This window comes from Rhinolophus sinicus, linkage group LG10, assembly GCF_036562045.2.
Source record: "Rhinolophus sinicus isolate RSC01 linkage group LG10, ASM3656204v1, whole genome shotgun sequence".
In the NCBI taxonomy this organism is placed as follows: Eukaryota; Metazoa; Chordata; class Mammalia; order Chiroptera; family Rhinolophidae; genus Rhinolophus; species Rhinolophus sinicus.
The window spans coordinates 109,726,759-109,740,152 of record NC_133759.1 but is presented as its reverse complement, the minus strand read 5'-3'; the positions used below and the strand labels follow the sequence as shown (position 1 = coordinate 109,740,152).

Genomic DNA, 13,394 nt, shown 5'->3' with positions numbered 1-13,394 from the left:
GGTCAAAAAGTAATTAAGATTCGGAGATGGACAGACTCAACAGAAATTTATTCCACATTTCTTCACAAACAGGCTTGTTAAAGAATCTAACGGGCAAACTCCAGACAGGAAAGACGATGGCGGAAACGGGCAGTGTGTGTAGGAGGGACGATCATCCACATGCCCCACCCTCTCCATCCACCATCCAGCCAGGGCAGTGCGCGCTCTGCCCTCCTGCCTGCAGGTGACTCTAGGAAAGGTGTGGCTGAGTCTGAGCTCCAGGACCGGCTCTGTTAGCCCGACAAAGGGCAGATCTGGCTAACTTTGTGTGATCCCAGGCTGAGTCTTAGACGACTGGGTGGGCACTCACCTTTTTCTGAGGGCATTGTGATGGATGGTGCTGGGGGGACCTTCTGCGTCACCCCCAGGCTGCAGGAGGCTTTGACGGGAGCCACTTACTGAATAGAGGGGGACCCCAGGGTACAGCGGGACGTGGCACTGTCGGGGTGCTGATGTGGCAGCCCCACAGGTGCCTCCAGTGCTCTCAGACCTGGGGCAGTAGCACTGACCCGCCTCGACCCTCTGGGGCAGAGCCTGCAGACACCGGACGGGGTGTCCCAACGCTGGTCTCCATCCTCCTTTCCCACACATTGTTCTGAAGCTGGCAGGGAAGGCAAACCCCTGAACGAGCTCCAGCACTAGGGCAGCTGGGCTTCAGCAGCCTCACCAGCTGGGATGCACAGTCCAGGTGGACAGAAATGGTGGCCCAGAGCAGCCCAGGCTGCAGCCCGCAGAGCACTCCCCTTGACTGAGCACCTGTGATTTGTTCATGTGGGTGACACACGTCAGCTTTTACAAAGACAAGAAGGTGCCAGAGTGACAGGCCTGAACAGCCAGGACGAGGCAGGAGAGGAGAGCCCTTCCCCACCATCGCAGCCTAGTGCTCTGCCAGCCCGCGTCCTCTGACCCACATGCTGTCCTGTCCGCCGGCCCAACAGGAAATCCAGGCCGACTGAGGACCCCAGAGGAGTGGCTCTACGGTTTTACTGTGGGTCACGTTACACACACATAAAAAGAAAACCATCTGAAGCAAAAACATTGCCCTGTAACCAGCTCCAAAACGAGAACCTCATTCTCAGGTCGGGCCAGGTTCGCACCAGAGGACTTCGGTAGCTGGTAACCTGCTTGTGGTCTGAAGTAAGTTTTCACCTGAAGAGACACCAACAGCAGTGTGGAAATCAAACCTACCTACTTTATTATACCATCCTGAACACTAAATAACCAGCCTCCAAGTTCTAGAGAGTTCTGGGGGAGAGACATGGGAGTATAAGAAGACCCATGAGAGCAGGCCCTGGCTTTGGGACATGTCACGGGTCAGTCACTGGGCCTTCTCCTCGGCCTGTCCAGAACCTAGAGCAGCAGGACCTCACCCACACGTACGTGCGTGTCTTTATGTGTACATGCCCCTATTACCTGTTTGGAAGTTGTGTCCCAGAAGCCTTCATACAAGACAGTATTTGTGACAACTCTCCTGTTTGTCAGGCTTTGTTTAGCATGTGGAAGAAAAACTGGGACCATCAAATAATGAACCTTCAAATAAAATCAGAATTAGAGTTATTTGCTCTGAATTTTGGGGACTGAAAATTCAACTTAATGTTGGTTTTGAATGCTGAGGGATATTCTCTAAGCAAAAAAAAAGTAAGGACTTATTTTCATAACCACCCAAGACTGAAGGAGCGTGGAGGCCGGGCCAGACCCTGCTGGCCAGCGCTGACGAGGCGTGTGGGTCCCTGCACACTCACTCTGAGGCGGCCTTTACCTTCTACCACCCGCCGGGAACCGCTGTTCCCAGGACCCCGAGGTAGTCAGTCATAACTAATAACTGTGTTTCAAGATTAGTTCTTGATCTTGGAGTTAAAAGAACTGATACTTTTTTTCCCCTGACTCACTTTTTTGATCTAAGAAGTAAAACACCACAAGAATAAGAATTCTGGAGAGCTCTATAAATTATCAAGCTGTAACCAAGAATCTTTGAAACAATTTCTCTACAAACAGAATGGTTAAAAAATATTTCAGTAAAAAAGCTATGTGTGTTATTATGTGTAAACAGAACTATGAGAAAAACATCGTATTTTGAGGAAGTTTATTGTTACATTTTTTGCAGTAATAGATGAGGCACAACTATCTCCTGCTTCTCCAACATTCAATAAAAAAGACAATAGTCAAGGATAACAGTGAAATTAAAATACAAAATTACAAAAGCTAAGGTTTTGGAGACAAAAATGACTAGGCTCTATGTGTAGAAAACTTGTAAATGGTTTTAGTTTAGCCTTGCAAAAGCTACCTTCTTCTCTGGTTACGACAATCACAGACTTTAGAGCTGGGTGCCTGTAACGCCTCTCTCCTGGGCCCGGCTCAGCGAAGCCAGTGGGGATGGTGGCTGAGCTGGTCAGGGGCCCCGGCCCAACAGTCACAAGCTCTCATTACATACGTGAAAGTGAACCAGCAAATATATCAGACTGTTTAAAGGAAAACAAGCAATCACTGAAAGGGCCGGGAGGGCAGTTCAAACACCGCCACCAGTTAGTGGACACCTACCCGACCTCAGCGGCCACCGTGAAGAACAGCTGCAAGCTGGAGAGGAACAGCCTGACTCCCATCAAACGTCTGCACCCCAGCACAGCCCTGAGCGAGGGGCGCTCCCAGTCACCCCGCGCCCCACGGAGTCCACCGAGTGCTCTTCTCCCTTTCAGCCACGTCGCCGGCATTGGGCCTGGCTCACAGCCTTTTGGTTTATGAAGAGCCACAGGAAGCAGTACAAAAACAGCAACTTCTTTCCAACCAAGAAAGGAGCTAACCCCAGCGAACACCACCACACAGCCTGAGCACCAAAAGAGAATTTCATGTTACCTCCTCCTTAAAAACACGGGGATAACGAGGTGACTCAGAAGCAGGTTTTCGCCTCCCTGTCCTTCTGGGTCAGCCTCTGCCACAAGACTCAAGTTCTTCCGGCTTGCTGATAAGGAGCCAAGAGATGCAAAGGAGCGGGACGGTGTGGCCTTAGGACAAAGGCCCTAGGAGGTGTGATTAAACCACAGGGACGTTCTGGTGCCAGCTACAGGAGAAGCTTTTTTTTTCTTTTCTGTTAAATGCTAGGAAAAGTCCTAAATACATGAGACAGACTTTTTAGTAGTGATACACAGCGGGGACCAGTTGGAATGCAATGTGTTTTTACACACAGTGACACCTGGCAGGTGACTGGACCAGTGCCCTCAGGGTCAGAGCTACCAGCTCACAGCCTTCTGCAGTGTCACTGAAGAGAGGCACGTCTGACCTGCTGACTTGTATGTACAGGAACAGAGGCAGAGCCCTTTACAAGAACCTAGAGGAGAGCTGAGAACAGGGACCGGCTGGCTGAAGGCAGTTTGGAGAAACACAGATCCCTCCAGGGTCTGTGGGCTTCCGGAAAGCTCAGCTGTGGAGTGCCCCAAGCAGCTGTGCGTTAACGAAAAGCCATGCTGGTAACCTTGCCAGCTTTCTGAAGCCTGGGAGGAACGGGAAGCTGTCTACGACTTTCCATGCAGCAACTGCAGGTACGAGAAGACGATGGGTAAGATCCAAAAGGCACCTGCCTGGCCAGGTGGTTTACGTCTCTGCCAGTGGGCAGGGTGAGGGCAGGGCCGTGTGCACAGGGGAGGGGACAGTCACCGTAGGATGCCGTTTCCACGCATTTCCAGCCCATGTTGTGTTCCTGAGCAAGGTGACAAGGCAGAAAAGACAGCACACGCTGGGGGGTGTTAAGGCAAGACCACACCTGCCGGGCTCCGGCTCCTATCCTCTGAAGCTGGGAGGCCCTGGCTTCATCTAACATGCCTGGACCGAAGCCTCTCAGGAAACGGGCACAGGAGTTTTAAAAGGCAACTCGTTCACTTTGGGAAGTGGCAGTGAGACCCTCCCACGGGGTCCGAGTTAGCAGCATGAGCGCACATGACCTCCTACAAGCTACCGTTAGGCAAAGCTTGGGTTAGTCTGTCTCACTGAAGACTTGCCAGTTAGAGAGAAAAGCCGTCTGCGAGGCCAGCTGGTTTGTGTTTGTCTTAAGAGCGTGTGAATGTGTGTGCACACACACGCACGTACACACACGTACACACACACACACACACTCACACACACTCACACTGTGTCAGGAAAGGAACAGAGCTTCTGTACAGGAAAGCCGTGTTATGTGGTCTTACAGGTCCACACCAAGGCGGGCACGTGGACTCAGTAGTTTGCCAGCTCCCAGCTTCAGTAGCTCATCAGCGTCCGTGTCCTCCGGCCCCGAGCGCACGGCGTGGCCGGCGGCAGGCAGCGTTCCTGGGCCAGGTGCTCAGGCCCAGGGGACGCCCAGCAGGGAGCTCTGAGCAGTGGCCGCGGGAGGGCTCACTGCAGCATGATATCCTTCAGGTTCTCCTGCAGGATGGTGTCCTTCACAGCATGGAACACGAAGCGGATATTCTCAGTGTCTATGGCGGTGGTGAAGTGGTGGAAGAGCGGTTTGCTGCGGTTTCTTCTCTTCCGGTCAAAGCACTGGACCAGGTAGCGCTGGACATCCTCCAGCCGGTGGGGGTCGCCCTTGAAATCGGGGAAGTGCTTCTTGATGCTGACGGTCTTCACCTTCTCCACCAGGAGGTCCATCTTATTGAGGAAGAGGATGATGGAGACGTTGAAGAAGAGCTTGTTGTTGACGATCGTCTCGAAGATGTTCATGGACTCGACCAGCCGGTTGGTGCGCCTGTCCTCCATGAGGACCTGGTCGTACTCACTGGACGACACCATGAACAGGATTGACGTGATCCCGTCAAAGCACTGGAACCACTTCTGGCGCTGAGACCGCTGGCCACCCACGTCCACCATCTTAAAGGGGATTTTCTTAATAACAAAGTCATGTTCCACAATGCCCTTGGTGGCTTTCCTCGCCAGCAGGATGTCTTGCTTACTAGGAAAGTAGTTCTGTAAAATACACGATAAGGGAGAGACTTAGGAGAGGAAGAACGTGAGAAAATAGGTGGAAGGACAGAGAGGCAGGCTGACTTCTGCGAGAAATCGAACCAAATACCAGAAGCAACGCTCATTTATAACACTGGAAATTTACCACGTGACAGAAAGTGAAGGAGTGAAACAGCTCATTTCAAAACGAGCAGAGGCTCATCAGTCTGAGGAAGTCATCAGAAGCCTCACTCTTAGGTTCTGACGTAAACCTCATCCATTTTCTTCTCCACAGGAAAGTAAACATCTTTTTTTGTTTTGGCACCACAGCTAGATGTTATTTTTCTAACATCTAGGGCATGTGCATTGCAAAGCCTTACTATGAACCAATTTAGTTTAGGTTTGCAATGCTACTTAAATGTATTCTGCAGTATATTTAATACGTTCTTCAGGGAGAACTCCTGAAGTCCTTAGCAACACACAGGCAACTGCGACACGTCTGAAGCACGCGGAGTCTGCGCGATTACAGAGCCTCCCGCCCGACCGCTGCCGGAAGCGCTCACACAGCAGTCTGCAAACCCAGAAGGGAACATGGTGCCTCTAGGACCCAGCCGCCCATTCACAGGGCACATGGGACAGGAAGCTTCAACAAAAGCGGATGAACGGACACCGCATAGGAGAAATAATCCAGTTTCAATGACACACGAATTGAAATAAAAAGATGGATGGAGGGAGAAACCTACAGATTAAATGTAGGTGACATGGACCACGTGTGATGCATGGACTTGATCAAGACGTTGAAAACATTTATGAGACAACTGGGAAAACCCCAAACTGACTGGATATTGGTTGGTATTAAGGAATCATTGGTATTTTTAGGAGCAGTAAGGTACTGTGGTTATGATTTTGAAGTTTTATCTTCGGAGACACACTCTAAAATATTACTGATGAAATGGTGTGACGACGGACTTGTTCCTGGGGGCGGGGCGGATGAAGCCAGACACCCCGAGTGATAACTAATGAAGCTGGGCTTCTCTGTATAATACTCTTTATAATTGCGGACGCTTGCATTTTTTACAACAAAAAGTTAAAGGAAACCCTCCATTCACTCATGTCTTCTTTATGGGGTGTGGGCGAAGAGATTCCTGCAGAAACCTTACACCTTAACTTGGCCGTGACTGGAGGTGTGTAAGCAGGACGTGAGAACTTCCTCAACTGCCCCAGAGCGTGAGCTTCCCCTCCCACTGAGTGGTCAAGGCCATCCCATACAACAAACACGCTCCCCGTGTGGCCAGGCCTGGCGGGCCCCTTGCGTTGCTCTGGGCTCCACACAAATGTTTTCTAACCCGAATCAGATTCTCGGAGTGGGGTCTTTACTCACCAGCTGGCCTATCCGGTCCAAGTTATCCAGAAAGTACTTCACCGATTCACCCTGTCACGAAGGAAAAATATACACAGCTCAGTGAATTTTTAAAAATTAATAACATTTTTCAAGTTAAAAAATACAGTTTCTCTGGCTCTGACCCCAAGATGCAAACTGAGACTGTTTTTCCAAGTGCCCCTGCTTGGCTCTGCTGATGGGCAGGATGCTGGCCACTGGGACCAGGCTGCTGCCTTCCTGTGCAGACGTGGCGGCTGGCCTGCCTGCACCAGGGCTGGGACCAGAGCTAGAACTGGATTATGCTCCTGTGACCAATCCGCTTCTGACAAAGATGACCCACGGCACTCACGACACGGCGGTCTTCAAGACAGTGAATCTTTAAGAGAACAGGACCAAACATTTTCCAGTTTCTAGGAACAGGCCTAAAACCCCATCACGACTCCAGAACGACACGTCCTTCTTATCTCCTCGACGTTCTCTGCACTGAACATTCATAGAATGGTCCCTGCTGGCAGCGCACCTTAGAATCATCCAGGTCCTGTTACAGGAAGTGCTGACCCGCCAAGTGCAATGGCATGCCCAGGGTGTGGGAAGTGCCTAGAGGGCATTCCCATGCCACCTTAATGGAGCTAAATGAAGGAAGTGGTCAGTGAAAAGCATGCAAGTTTCCCTGAAAGAGGAGGATGGTGAAACTCACGAACCCCACCCCCCACCCAGGGCGGCTCTAAGTTCATGGGAAGCTGACTCTGACGGAGAGACAGGCGAGGACAGGACAGTCCTGGGGCTCTCATGTCCCTCACGTAAGGCTCTGTGGCAGAGCTACCCTTGGAAGAAAGTCCACCTCAGTTCCACAGTCTCAGGAAAGTGTAAGAAATATTAAGTCCACACAACTGGCATTCTCAACCCCTAAGGAGTAAAGCTCAGCGGGAAAGTGTGAGGTTACAGCTTGAGCCTGTGAGTTCCTAAGAAAGAGAAACACGGAGATGAAGAACAGGAAGCAGCCAGCTCCTGAGTGATCATCCCCATTGTCCCAAACAGGCCCAAAGGAAGAGACCAAGGAGTCAACTTCCTTTAGTGAAGAATCAATCTCCCCATTTTAAAATGAAGGCCTTTGGATGATTCAAGAGACAGCCTTTTGTTTAAGGGGATAGAAACACACAGTTTCCCGTGAGAGAAGAGAGGAGGATGAGCAAATACAATTTCCCCCTTGATGATGGGGCACTGTGGAGCGAGCGGTCTGACTCCCTGCGGTCTGCCTTGAGAGGTGAGAGGCCGCAGTGGAAAGGCCCCAGAGCTCCGGCCTAAGGACTCCTTACTTCCCGCATCGAGCCTCTGTCACGTGGCTTAGGCCTCTCCCCTTCCACACACAGCTCTTCCAAGTGGGGAAAGCCATGGTCAGCTACCGGGAGGCGGCCCAGCCCGTCCAGCTGGTTGTTTCAGTGTTCTTGCTTTGTCTGCACATCCTGCCTTCTCCCACGCCGGACAGGAAACAGCTGGTGATGGGAAGAACTGCCGGAGCCCACAGCAAACCTATCTGATTTATGACTCTTCCTCCCCCTGAAATTCTTCTCTCTTACCTCCTCCTGCCTCTCCCTCAGGGCCTTCAGGGCTTATGGAGCCTCAAGACTGTCTGACCCCTCAACCACACATGTGGGGCCACACTGGAAGCCGTCTGAGACCTAGGCCACCGCCAATGCAGGCATGACAGAGCTGACAGGCTCACCAAGTTAACTGTCTGCCAAAGCACAAATACCAACATTAGTTGGTGAACATCACAGGATCTAGAGTCCCTAAAGCAATACTCATAATGTCCAGGATACAATCCAAAATTACTCAGTCTGGGGAGGGCCAGGAAAACGGACTCATCCTCAAGGGAAGAAGTAACCAATAGACACCAACTCACATAACCCAGATAGTGGGATTATTAGACACTTTCAAGCAGCTATTATATTATCAGTATGTTCAATTAGGTAATAAAATGCCTATAACGAATAAAGCCATAAAAAATCTTAGCAGGGCTGGCCCGATGGTTCAGGCGGTTAGAGCTCATGCTCCTAACTCCAAAGGCTGCCGGTTCGATTCCCACGTGGGCCAGTGGGCTCTCAACCACAACGTTGCCAGTTCAATTCCTCGACTCCTGCAAGGGATGGTGGGCAGCGCCCCCTGCAACTAAGATTGAATACGGCACCTTGAGCTGAGCTGCCTCCTAGATGGCTCAGTTGGTTGGAGCGCAGGCTCTCAACCACAAGGTTGCTGGTTCGACTCCCGCAAGGGATGGTGGGCTGTGCCCCCTGCAACTAGGAAATGGCAACTGGACCTGGAGCTGAGCTGCGCCCTCCACAACTAAGATTGAAAGGACAACAACTTGACTTTAAAAAAAAAAGTCCTGGAAGTACACACTGTTCCCCAATAAAGTCCTGTTCCCCTTCCCCCAATAAAATCTTAAAAAAAAGAAAAAAAAATCTTAGCAGATAAACAGAAAATATAGAGAGCCAAATGGAAATTTTAGAACTAAAATGTATAGTATCCAAAATGAATAACGGATAGGCTTAATAACAGACTGGAGATGACACAGAAAAGAATTAGTGAACTTTGATATTAAATTAGCCAATCCTAACAGAATGACAACTCTAGTATCTGTGGGGCAAGTTCAAAAGGTCTAACATACCTTGACTAGAACTCAGAGAACAAGGAGAATCACGCAGAAAAAAATGCCTTTTTAAAAGAAGAAGAAAACTTTCCAAACTTACAGATTTCAAGAAGCTCCACAAATTCCAAACACAACAAATGTAGAAAATCATACCAAGGATACACACAACACACTTCTAAATAATCCATGCGTCCAAGAAGAAATCACACTTTTCTGGTCCAACATGTAAAGAGCTTAGAAGTGGTCACTCAGTCCTCACAGCACGGAAAAAACTAAACAAACTGAAAATGAACAACTCTTCTTAGATCCACCAGAGAATTGACGTTACAGGGCAAACTGTAACCAAATTAGGGAGATAGGTGAATAGAGGGAATTATACCTTACAGGAACAGAAGATGAGACTGGAGCCAGCAACGGACACATGACGTCTAGTTTTCAAATCATACGTCATGCTAAAAGGCAAAAATTCCAGTGAGAAGAGAACCAGACTCAGATATGGCAGAGGTTTTGGAAGTAACAGATCGGAAATTTAAAATAATTATGATTCATAAGCTAAGGGCTCTAAGGGAGAAAGTAGACAATATGCAAGAACAGATGGAGTAATGCAGGCAGAGAGATGGAAACTCCAAGAATCAAATGGAAATGCTAGAAACCAAGAAGCACAGGTAACAACCTGGATTTGCAAGTGGCATCTAAAGTGTGTGTAGGGAGCACTCTTGTGCGACAGAGCCCTTAACTCGTACGGGGGATCTGATGCCATCTCCAGATAGAGTCAGAGCTGTCTTACATCGCAGGCCACCAGATGTTCTCTGGAGAATCTAAGAACTGCTGGGTGTGGGAAAAATCCCCACACATCTGGTCACAGAAGGGTTCTGTATGAGTAGTAAAGGAGTGTGTTTTTCCATACAAGTCAAACTCAACAATACATAAGAAGGATAATACATCAATACAATAGAAAAAGAGAAGCATTTTAACAAAATAAGGAGGAAAAACATGAACATTCAATAGATGCATAAAAAGCATTTGATCAAGGTCAGCATCTATTCATGGTTGAAAACTCTCATCAAATTATGTAAAAAGGAACTTTCTCAATCTGGTAAAGGGTATCTAAGAGGATGAAAAACCTACAGTTAACATCATAACTAGTGATGAAATGCTGAATACGTTCAGTCTAAGACTGGGTACAAGGCAAGATGTCCACTTTACCACTTTGGGTTAACACTGTTGGAGAGCCTAGACAATGCAAAAAAGGAAGCAAGCCAGCAATAAAAGGCATAAGGATTGAAAAGCAAGAAATAAAACAGAGAGATCTAGTTTCTCGCATACTCACCAGCTTTTGATATTGTCACTATTTTTTACTTGATCTGTTCTAATAAGTATCGCGATATGGTTTTAATTGGTATTTCCCTTAACTTGCAATGACCCAATGGCTAGCGATGTGAACATCTTTTCATGTGCTTTGATGCCTTCTGTATATCCTCTTAGGTGAAATATCTTCATACCTGTTACTCATTTTCTACTTGGATTATTTTATTACTGTTGAGTTTCGAGAGTTCTTTATATATTCTAGATATGAGTCCTTTGTCAGACATATAGTTAGCAAATATTTTCTCCCAGTCTGGAGCTTGTCTTTTCATCCTGTTAAGAGGGTCTTTTGCAGAGCGAAAGTTTTGAATTCTGATGATACCAAAATTGGCCTTTTTTCAAACAAATTTTTTCTTTTATGGATCGTGCTTTGGTGTCATATCTAAGAACTCTTTATCCAGCGTAAGGTCCCAAAGAGTTTCTTCTCAAAGTTTTACATTTGATATTCAAATCTATGATCCAATTTGAGTTAATTTTTGTATAAGGTATGAGACTTAGGTCAAGGATCTCCTCCTCCTTTTTTTTTCTTTTTGCCTCTGAATGTCCAGTGGCTCCAGCACCATTTGCTGAAAGGCTGCCCTTCCTCCACTGACCTGCTTTTGTGCCTTTGTTAAGCATCAGTCGGGCCTATTTATATGGAGCTGTCTTTGGGTCCGTTCCAGCCGCCTGCATGTTTATCCCTTTGCTGATATCATACAGTCTTGATTACTATAGCTTTATAAAAAGTCGAAGTAATTTTCAAAATTGTTTTGGTAATTCTAGTGTCTCTCCATATGAATTTTAGAATAATTATATTTATACTTACAAAAGATCTTGCTGGGATTCTAATAGAAATTCTGTTACATCTGTATGTAAATTTGGGGGAACTGACATCTTGACCATGTTGAGTCTCCTAATCCATGAACATGGTATCTCTCTCCATGTGTTTAGATTTACTCTGATTTCTTTAATGAGTGTTTGTAGTTTTTATTATACAAGTCCTATATATAGTTTGCTAAATTTACACCAAAGTATTTCCCTTTTTTGGGGGGAGTAATTGTTAATGGTTTTGCATTTCAAATGTCTTTGTGTTCATTGCTAGTAGATAGAAATAAACTTGCTTTTCTTAATATGTTGATCTTGTATCCTGACTCTGTGAGTAGACTCCGTGGTATTTTCTGTCATCTAACAACAGGCACTTTCCTGATCTGTATCCCTTATATTTCCTGCCTTATTACACTATTAAAACAGAATTTTTTTTTTTGAAGTGAAAAGATCTCTTCATTAGAAACTGTAGAACCCTAGTACAAAAGATTCGAGACCTAAATAATTGGAGAGATAGGCCATATTCATGAATTTTGAAAGACTCAATACTGTTAAGATGTCAATTCTTCCCAAATTGATCTACAGACTCAATACAACCCCAATCAAAATCCCAGCAGGCTTTTTGTTTGGTAGAAACTAACAAGTTCATTTAAAAAACATATTTTTAAAAAATGACATAGAATAACTTAAACAATTTTATAAAAGAAAAACATTTTACAATGCCTGATTTTAAGACTTGCTATATAAGGTGAGTAAAAAAGAGTTTGGTGTTGGTGAAAGAAAAGGCATATAAATAACGAAACAGAAATGAGAGTCCAGAAATAGATCCACACATAGATGGCCAATGACTTTTAAAAAAGTTGTCGAAGTAACTCTCTGGGGGACAGGAAAGTCAATAAAAGGTGCTCGACAAACTGGTGATCTGTATGGGGGAAAAAGGAGAACATTGACCCTATCCAAATCACGCACAAAAATTAACTCAAAATGGATCACAGACTTAAATGTAAAGACCAAAACTACACAGGCTTGGAAAAAAATATGGGTGAAAATCTTTGTGATCTTGGGTTGGGAACAGACTTCTGTGCTGGCAGAATTTTCAGGTGAGCTCAGCAGCACGTGCCCATGTACAAGCTCCTCCCCTCCAGCAGGGGAGGAGCCCGTGGCCAGGCAGGGCCAGCACGCCTGTGATGAGGCTATCCTGGGTGGGTCTCATTGAATCAGGTGAGCCTTTTCAAAGAGGTGCCCTCCTGTTGGCCTGGATGAAAGCAAGCAGCCATGGTGTGAGAGGACGGCAGGCCCTGGGAGCTGAGAGTGGTCTCCAGCCAATAAGTAACAAAAAAATGGAGATGTCAGTCCAACAACTGCAAGGAAATGAATTCTGCCAATGACAGGTGAGCTGGAAAAGGATGAGCCTTAGATGGACTGCAGCCCACTGACATCTAGATCTCAGCCTGGTGAGACCCTGAGAGAGGACCAGTGACCTCTCGGCATTCCTGACCAGTGCACCCGAGGGGCAGTTCATTTGCATGGTTGTTTACCTTGCTACGCTGTAATCATTTGTTAGCCAGCAACAGAACTAATACATTTCTTAAGGCGAAAACCCATGAACCATAAAACGTCATCTTCACTGTGTGTCCTCAGCTCCAACAGTGTCTTGCCCTCAGGTACTGAATGCTTGTTGGTGAAGGAAGGCAGCATCTTTTCAAAGCTGACTCGTTTAACGCTAGCTTAAACATCATTTCCTTTAGTAACTTAAAGAACCCTTGACTTCTGTGCGCTGTCGAGGGCCCATCTAGAAAAGCTTGCCTCCACATCCAAATGGTGGTAATAAGGAGTGACCCTCCTCACAGACAGAACTGCCTGGTTAACATAGAATAAAGCACTAAACACCCAACAAACGTCTAAAAAAATCTCTTGCTTAGGCATTAGTCATTAGCTAACTTGAAACCAACGGGCTGAGTCAGGAGCTGGTTTTCTCAGGTTCTTTAGGGAAAGAGCCTATATTTTTACTAACTTATTCAAATAAAACAATGAACCACTTCCTCCCCATGCAACATACCACAAACTGTCAATATTTACCACTTTAGAAAATAAAACTGAGAGAATGAAAAAATACAAGAATACACAAGCATGTATCTAGTTAGCCGTAAGTGATGACATATGTCATGAGGCCTCTGGAAAACTCCAGTGTACACTAGAGTGAGTGAGAGTGAAAAAGGCAAATCACATCTCTGTACCACTGGACAC

General features: G+C 46.7%; 1 protein-coding gene across 2 annotated transcripts in view; it reads right to left on the bottom strand.

Moving 5' to 3' along the window:
- Window positions 1-2,105: 2,105 nt before the first annotated feature.
- The window catches only part of GNA12 (G protein subunit alpha 12), a 75,893-nt gene continuing 64,604 nt past the window's right edge, over window positions 2,106-13,394 (bottom strand). For both annotated transcript variants that reach the window (XM_019757537.2, XM_074314001.1), the window contains exons 3-4: window positions 6,329-6,379; window positions 2,106-4,971 (exon numbers count right to left, since the gene is read on the bottom strand). In XM_019757537.2, the coding sequence (XP_019613096.2) occupies window positions 4,402-4,971; window positions 6,329-6,379 (621 nt within the window). In that variant the 3' untranslated portion in view covers window positions 2,106-4,401. The remainder of the gene's footprint in view (window positions 4,972-6,328; window positions 6,380-13,394) is intronic.